General features: G+C 41.4%; 1 protein-coding gene across 1 annotated transcript; it reads right to left on the reverse strand.

Annotated features, from left to right (window-relative positions):
- Positions 1 to 5,560: 5,560 nt before the first annotated feature.
- LOC139418844 (gastrula zinc finger protein XlCGF57.1-like) lies at positions 5,561 to 8,443 on the reverse strand. The gene has a single exon (XM_071168593.1). It carries the CDS (start codon positions 8,355 to 8,357, stop codon positions 7,020 to 7,022), a length of 1,338 nt encoding a protein of 445 aa, XP_071024694.1. The 5' UTR covers positions 8,358 to 8,443; the 3' UTR covers positions 5,561 to 7,019.
- Between the last annotated feature and the right edge of the window lie 626 nt (positions 8,444 to 9,069).

A 9,069-nucleotide genomic window follows, 5' to 3' on the forward strand; every position in this document is an offset into this window, starting at 1 on the left:
TGCTTTCGCTTCAAAATGTAAACACATAAATAAGAGTCCTCGTTAGAAACCTTTGTCAAGGAAAATACTTACATTTCTCAACGCCGGTGGAACCTTCATATACAGCCATTGGGTGGAGCACTGTGGGTGGGGGTGTATTCCTTACGGAAACAATTTTACGGATTGCCATAACCCCAATCCGGAGATTTTATTGGTGATGAAAAACATCTCACCCTGTATCTTGACCTGTCACACTTATCTGTGCCATGGGTCCACAGTCTGTTAGCAGCGCCAGCTTCAGTTGACCCCGTAGTGTCCTGTTCTAGTTCTAGGCCCTACTGTATGTCTCATGCCCAGTTAGGCATCAAGTCTCCAGCAGTTTGTGGCCTTAGTAGTAGCTGGCTATGAGTCCCCTGACTTGTCAGGCCCTAGTCCTCCTGTCCTACTAGGGTCCCAACCACCTGACTTGGGGTACCCACCATTCCCTGAACCGGTGGGCCTGCTGTCCACCACCTGCCCTGGATGCCCCTCACACCGGGGAAGCCACACAACCTCACCTCAGAGACGCATTCAGAGGTCAAGACATCAGGTCCGGGAGAGAGAGAGCGAGGTGGGGGGTGAGTGGCAGGGTCGAAACAGCAGGTCCGGGACAAGGTAGCACGTCCAGTGAAAACAGGACACCGCTTACCAGCTGCCACTCAAGTATTATGTCCAGACACACCTTGACTGGTCCCTTTGTTGCTCTGCCTACATGCCCTTCCATTGCCTGCACCTTTGGTTACAGCCCTTTTATTGTTAAGACATCCATGGAAGGGCAGAGAGGCTGAACAACAAAGGGTGTAAACACATAAATAAGAGTCCTCGTTAGAAACCTTTGTAAAGGAAAATACTCTTACATTTCTCAATTGCTGCACACCAGCAGAAGCAGAAAATATTTTGTGTATCTCAGATTGTTCTGGCAATTCTCACATAGAAACTTCATTGAAAGAAAGGATGTTTGATAGGCATTACAGTGCCTTGCGAAAGTATTCGGCCCCCTTGAACTTTGCGACCTTTTGCCACATTTCAGGCTTCAAACATAAAGATATAAAACTGTATTTTTTTGTGAAGAATCAACAACAAGTGGGACACAATCATGAAGTGGAACGACATTTATTGGATATTTCAAACTTTTTTAACATATCAAAAACTGAAAAATTGGGCGTGCAAAATTATTCAGCCCCTTTACTTTCAGTGCAGCAAACTCTCTCCAGAAGTTCAGTGAGGATCTCTGAATGATCCAATGTTGACCTAAATGACTAATGATGATAAATACAATCCACCTGTGTGTAATCAAGTCTCCGTATAAATGCACCTGCACTGTGATAGTCTCAGAGGTCCGTTAAAAGCGCAGAGAGCATCATGAAGAACAAGGAACACACCAGGCAGGTCCGAGATACTGTTGTGAAGAAGTTTAAAGCCGGATTTGGATACAAAAAGATTTCCCAAGCTTTAAACATCCCAAGGAGCACTGTGCAAGCGATAATATTGACATGGAAGGAGTATGAGACCACTGCAAATCTACCAAGACCTGGCCGTCCCTCTAAACTTTCAGCTCATACAAGGAGAAGACTGATCAGAGATGCAGCCAAGAGGCCCATGATCACTCTGGATGAACTGCAGAGATCTACAGCTGAGGTGGGAGACTCTGTCCATAGGACAACAACCAGTCGTATATTGCACAAATCTGGCCTTTATGGAAGAGTGGCAAGAAGAAAGCCATTTCTTAAAGATATCCATAAAAAGTGTTGTTTAAAGTTTGCCACAAGCCACCTGGGAGACACACCAAACATGTGGAAGAAGGTGCTCTGGTCAGATGAAACCAAAATTGAACTTTTTGGCAACAATGCAAAACGTTATGTTTGGCGTAAAAGCAACACAGCTCATCACCCTGAACACACCATCCCCACTGTCAAACATGGTGGTGGCAGCATCATGGTTTGGGCCTGCTTTTCTTCAGCAGGGACAGGGAAGATGGTTAAAATTGATGGGAAGATGGATGGAGCCAAATACAGGACCATTCTGGAAGAAAACCTGATGGAGTCTGCAAAAGACCTGAGACTGGGACGGAGATTTGTCTTCCAACAAGACAATGATCCAAAACATAAAGCAAAATCTACAATGGAATGGTTCAAAAATAAACATATCCAGGTGTTAGAATGGCCAAGTCAAAGTCCAAACCTGAATCCAATCGAGAATCTGTGGGAAGAACTGAAAACTGCTGTTCACAAATGCTCTCCATCCAACCTCACTGAGCTCGAGCTGTTTTGCAAGGAGGAATGGGAAAACAATTCAGTCTCTCGATTTGCAAAACTGATAGAGACATACCCCAAGCGACTTACAGCTGTAATCGCAGCAAAAGGTGGCGCTACAAAGTATTAACTTAAGGGGGCTGAATAATTTTGCACGTCCAATTTTTCAGTTTTTAGATTTGTTAAAAAAGTTTGAAATATCCAATAAATGTCGTTCCACTTCATGATTGTGTCCCACTTGTTGTTGATTCTTCACAAAAAGATACAGTTTTATATCTTTATGTTTGAAGCCTGAAATGTGGCAAAAGGTTGCAAAGTTCAAGGGGGCCGAATACTTTCGCAAGGCACTGTATATTTTTGTATCACCATTTTTTTATTTATTTTTTAAATCATGATGAAAGTATAAATGTTTGGGCTATTTGTAGACCAATACAATAAAATTAATGTGAAAATCTGTATTTCAGAATCTGTACATATTCCATATGTTAGAGCACACTATAAAGAGTATAATGATGACACCAAGATGTTGTCTGTATCATGTACGGTTCACGGATCATAAGGTCTTACAGGGGGCATGTACACTGTAGGTCTAAAAGGGGCCTAAAATTCCCCCTTTTTTTCCCTTCAAGTTTCTATATGAGAATTGTCAGAAATATCTGATACACAAAATATTTCCCGCTACCGCTGGCATTTTATCGCCCCAAAGGGATGAGGGTGAATTCCACCTTTAGTTAGTGTGTATTTTTGTTGTGTTGAGAAGAGGACCACTCTGTAAGAGACAACTCTCCATAAAGGTACAAAGACAGAAATGTGTGTATCCTCTTCCTCTTGGACCAGAAAAAAATACACGTTTTGCTGTATGAGCATTTCAACTCCTACTTTTTGACAAGCAAACTCACTCTCTCATTCTCGCTCTCCCTCTTTTCACCTTTTCCTCCTTTCCTTCCCTCCTTTCCAGGGTTAATCATAACTCTGGAGACACTGAACTAAATGGGATACCTCCAGTCATCTGGCTTCTGTAGACCCTGGCCCAGACACGGCCTTCATCTCCTTCACTTGTTCTCCCACAACTACTGTGAACAAAAATATAAATGCAACATGTAAAGTGTTGGTCCCATGTTTCATGAGCTGAAATAAAACAACACAGAAATGTTCCAATACGCACAAAAAGCTTGTTGCTCAAAAATGATGTGCACAAATTTGTTAACATCCCTGTTAGTGAGCATTTCTCACTTGCCAAGATAATCAATCCATCTGACAGGTATAGCATATCAAGAAGCTGATTAAACAGAATGATCATTACACAGGTGCACCTTGTGCTGGGGACAATAAAAGTGGTGACAGTGGGGTTATGGTATGGACAGCCATAAAGTACGGACAACAAACACAATTGCATTTTATCGATGGAAATTTGAATGCACAGAGATACCTTGACGAGATCCTGTCGTGCCACTCATCCGCCGCCATCACCTTATGTTTCAGCATGATAATGCACGGCCCCATGTCACAAAGATCTATACATAATTCCTGGAAGTTGAAAATATCCCAGTTCTTCCAGGGCCTGCATACTCACCAGACATTTCACCATTTGAGCATGTTTGGGATGCTCTGGATTGACATGTAGGCAGCGTGTTCCGAATCCCGCCAATATACAGCAACTTCACACAGCCATTGAAGAGGAGTGGGACAACATTTCAAAAGCCACAATCAACAGCCTGATCAACTCTATGCGAAAGAGATGTGTCGCTCTGCATGAGGCAAATGGTGGTCACACCAGAAACTTTATTTTTAAGGTGTCTGTGACCAATTCCCAGTCATGTGAAATTCATAGATTAGTGCCTCATTTATTTATTTCAATTGACTGATTTCCTTCTATGAACTGTAACTCAGTAAAATCTTTGAAATTGTTGCGTGTTGCATTTATATTTTTCTTCAGTAATACATCAAATTCACTGAAAACTGTGAAATGGTGACGCCGCAAAACCTCAAAAGGCGTTTGGCTTCCACCGCTTCTTCAATAACATAGAGGACGGTGATGTCTAAGGTTGCTAACTGCTCCCAGACCAGGATTTACCGTACTAAGAGGTGGGCAGTTTGAATGAACTAGGGTCTGAGAACCGCAGACATTATTTTTTGTTACATTTTTTGTTTAAAAAATGTGTTAACTATAATTGTTTTTAAATTGCGTGTGTGAGACATACTGTCAGGTTTATGGTCTGTGTGTGTCGCTTCAAGAGAGAGTGCTTAGCTTCAGAGCTTGAGATTCACTGTAGGGCTGCTATTGAACTCAACCTGAGAATACTTCATCCTTTATTTTCAGAAACATTTTCAGTGCAAACAAGAACACAGACCCTGGCCTCCTGTCTGGCAAAGACCCCCTCCACAGCTGTCAGAAAAGGAGTTCATCTTGCGACTTCACGGGAACATTAATCAAAGCAGATATACCTCTTGAGAAGAGGCCCAAGTTCTACACATTTCTGAAGAAACACTGCAAGCAGGGAGGTTCTATCCCAGCGCCATCCCATCTGCGCACAGAGTACCTTCCAGAGCTCTATCCACAATATCCAGCCCAGGTGGTAGGGGCAAGAAAGGACAATAAGGACTATGTCCATGCCATCCCTGCTCTGAGCCAGGTATCTGCAAAGGAGTGGCACAGACACATGGGTATCGACAAGGCAGACGCTATGGAAGTGAGTGCAGTGGGCAGCTAGGCAGGACAGGATGCTCGCCTTAGCTCACATTGTGGCGATACATCTGTTCCTCCCCACTACCCCAGTGCACGTAGAGAGACTTTTCTTAAATTATCAGATGCTACTTAATCAGCGTAGAAGGAGCCTCACATATAATCCTTTAAAGATGTTGAGGGCAAAGGGCAAAGCATTGAGCACTAAAAAGCATGTCAGTCACACACCTACCAACTCTCCCACTCTTTCTGTGTTTTGGTTTGAAGCAATTATGATAATAGTTATAAGGTGAATGGAATGACGAGACAAAATTGTTAATCTAATCTATTTGGTGTTTATGTATTTATTGATGGATTCATCAATGTATTATTTGTATTTATGTACCTTTGCACTTTGTTGATGACGCTCTATTTCTTATCATATGTCTTATTTCTTATATTTTTCCATCAGGAAACGTTCGCAATAAAAGGATCATATAAAGATTGTGTCTGTGTCAAGGTTATTTTTAATTGAGCTTTAGTAGAAGGGTAACCACAGGTTCATGGTCCTCTAATACACAAACTTAAGCATTTATTTACATAAAATCCTGTTCCCAATGTTATTAAATCATGTTAGTACTTTCTCCCCAGGCCAAGGTCATAAAAACAGGCTTTGGTACACTTAATTTCTTTTGAGCCTAATATCTGATGGTCAAATTCAAAATCTTGAACTTATTTTTTTCTTCTTAAAAATGTTTAACGTTGTGAGAAATTTAGATAAAGGGTTTTGTTTTCAGATCTTTCACTTCCTGCCACAGTTTAAAAAAAAATGGTCTTTCCCCAACCATTTCACCTGCAACAGTTGTGTGTGTTTGTGAATTCAGGATTGGCTACTAATGGCAAAGTTAATGGAGTACAAGTGTTCTGATGGGAGTGGGAGGGAAGCAGCTGTCATTTGTCTGTAATGGTTTATGCTCTTAAAAAATATATATGTTAGATCAGCGTCTGGGGATAATTTAATCCTACTCCATACAGCCCTCAGCTGCAGAGATAATGCTACTTCACAGCACCATGAGGCGACAAATTAACAGTGATACGTCTTGTGGTTATTTCAAGTGAATAGAGATACCGTGGATTGCTTGCAGATTCCATCTCTAGACTCCGAGGTCTCGAGTTTCCATCATTGTTATTAAAGGCCTAGTGCGGTCAAAACTGTGATTTGTCTGTGTTGTATATATCGCCACACTATGAGGTTCGAATAATAAATAAAAATAGTGATATTGCCCTTTTAGTATAAAAGCTGTTTGAAAACATCAGCTGAAATTTCAGCCTGTGCTGGTGGGATGAAGTCTTGGCCTGCCTGGTGACATCACTAGTTAATAGACCAATAAGAAAGATATTTCTAAACCTTTCTGCTAACAGTTTGTTTTCAGTTTTCCCCTCCCCACTCAGATCACTCCCACACAGTCTTAGCAAAAATTATTGCCTGAGAAATTGGTCTTTGCTAAGCTATTTTTGTTAATCTTTGACCATTTTAAATGAAAACAACAAGAGTAAGGTACTTAATTGTTACGCAGAAATGATTTGATATTGAGATCAAAACGGCTACATTGGGCCTTTAAATCTAGACTCGAGAACATAATAGAACAGTGGTCCTAAAGTCATTCCTGGGGGACCCACAGGGAGTGCACATTTTTGTTTTATTGGAGCACTATTATACATGTTCATAATAAAATGCTTTATTAGTTCATTAGTAGTTAAAAAAAAAAGTTGTACAAAATGTTGAACGTATCAATAACATCAGTCTCACCATTCTCTCAATCACCTTAAGAGACCGGGAAACTCCTGTTTCTAACGTGAAAACATCCACACCATACTTTGAACAACAGCCTGTACTGTACTGTTTCATCATTATTCAAATAAAAGCAGACATGATTTACATAGAACATTTTACAAAATTAAATGGAATCACATATCAATGTATTTGAAACCTACAAGATGAATGACCCAGAGCTGCTTTGTTTTCTTAACAGTCTTGTCCATATCCTGCTTCTTATTCTCATCTCCTGACAGAAGATCTTGGTGTTTTAATTGTCTTTCTTCTTTCCACTATCTTCCTGTTTTCTTTCTTTGTGGATGAACAGCATATGCCTGTTGAGGTTAACCTTGTAATTGAAGCTTTTTCCACATTCTCCACATTTAAATGGTTTCTCTTCCATGTGAATCATTATATGTTTGGTTAAGTCACTCTTTTGCTTGAAGCTTTTCCCACAGTCACCACAGGTAAATGGTTTCTCTTCCGTGTGAGTCAGTAAATGAGAAGTTAGGTTCCTTTTCCTGTTGAAGCTTTTCCCACAGTCACCACAGCTAAATGGTTTTTCTCCTGTATGATTCTGGATATGGTCAATGAGGGTCTCCTTGCGATTGAAGCCTTTCCCACAGTACCCACAATGAAATGGTTTTTCACCTGTGTGAATCATTTTATGTCTGTTCAGGGTCTGCCTGCGAGTAAAACTTTTCCCGCAGTCACCACAACAAAATGGTTTCTCCCCTTTCGTCTTTCCATTTTCGCACTGTGTTCCTTCTTTGTGGACAAGCAGTATATGCCTGTTAAGAGTAAGCTTGCGATTGAAACTTTTTCCACAGTCACCACAGTTAAATGGTTTCTCTCCCGTGTGAATCACTATATGTTTGGTTAGTTCTCCCTTCAGCTGAAATCGGTTCCCACAGTCTCCACAGCTAAATGGTTTCGCCTCTGAATGAATCCTCGAGTGCATCTTCAGTCGGCCAACCTGAGTGAAGCATTTGCCACAGTCAAGGCAGCAATGAGGTTTTTTAGACGTGGTGCTGCTTTTTGTATGTTTCCTCAATGGTGGGCTGCTGTCAAGTCCTAATGGGTCGCTGCTTATGGCCGAGCTGTGGCTGGAGGTATTTCCTTCATTATCTAGAGGGTTACACGAACTGTCAAGACCCTTTATGTGAGCCACAGTGCCAAAAGGGTCGTGATCCAACAGTTTAAAGTCACTACCCCTGTCCTCCACGGTCTGGGGAAGATCACATTCACTTTTCACACAAGGAGGAGTGAATATGAACTCTATGGTGTCCGTCTCCAGGCCTTGAAGCTGTCCTACCTCCTGACTGGTCCAGATTTCCTCCTGTTCCTCTTTAATCTGTGTGAGCGCTGGTTTCTCCTGACTCAAACTGGGGCTCCACTCCTGCTCACAGTGCTGCTGCTCAGGGGTTTCTTCCTCTTTTATCTCTGTTGTGATCCGCAGAAGTCTCCGTAGCTGGTCATTCTCCTCTTTAGATCGGGAAATTTCCTCCTGGTACTTGGCTACCACTTTCTCTACAACGTCAAAAATCTCCACAGCAGCCACTGTTAAACGTTCATTAACAAATACACTCAAAGACTGGAGTTTAGCCATTTTCAGAAGACTGCGAATTCGGTATTAAGTTTCGTGTCTTCCTTGGTCGACACAATGACTGATCGATATCAAAACAAACTCGCTTCCAAATCGATTTCCGTGTTTTCTTCTTCTTTTATTCTTTCAGTGGGTGCCGAGTCCAGAAAAGGAAAATAGCGCCACCAGCTGGATGGAGTTCTGAGCTGCAATAGGTGATATGGTGAGTGTGAACCAAGAACCGGATAGAGCCCCACGGTGTAAGTCTATAATACCCATGAAACCTAACGATCAAACAGTGAAATGGTTCTAATCGTTTTCCATCATTCATTTTTCACATAGGGAATTTTAGAAACACTTCAAATCAGGGCTGTGTTTTGTGTAGGCTTTACCCTAGCGTGACGTTTTGATAACCGTGTAAATCTCTCTCGGACAAGGATACTTTTAACAATATATTCGGCTTTATTTACTCTGATTTGAAAAAACCCTAATTAACATCAAAGTAGACATTATGCAAGACTACAAATCCCTGCAAGCTCCTGCACATCATCTGTAGCTGACATCTTTGCTAACAGCTATTGTGTCAGTTGAAAACTTGCACAAGACATTTCACAGAATATTCCATTTAAAGAAATGTTGCCAATTTATTCATCACTAAATTTAGCTAACATTAGATAGTTAATCCAGAGATTCTTACCTTTGCCTCAATTTGTCAGTCTCGTCCATATCATCATGG

The sequence above is a fragment of the Oncorhynchus clarkii genome, chromosome 10, assembly GCF_045791955.1.
Source record: "Oncorhynchus clarkii lewisi isolate Uvic-CL-2024 chromosome 10, UVic_Ocla_1.0, whole genome shotgun sequence".
NCBI classification, from domain to species: domain Eukaryota; kingdom Metazoa; phylum Chordata; class Actinopteri; order Salmoniformes; family Salmonidae; genus Oncorhynchus; species Oncorhynchus clarkii.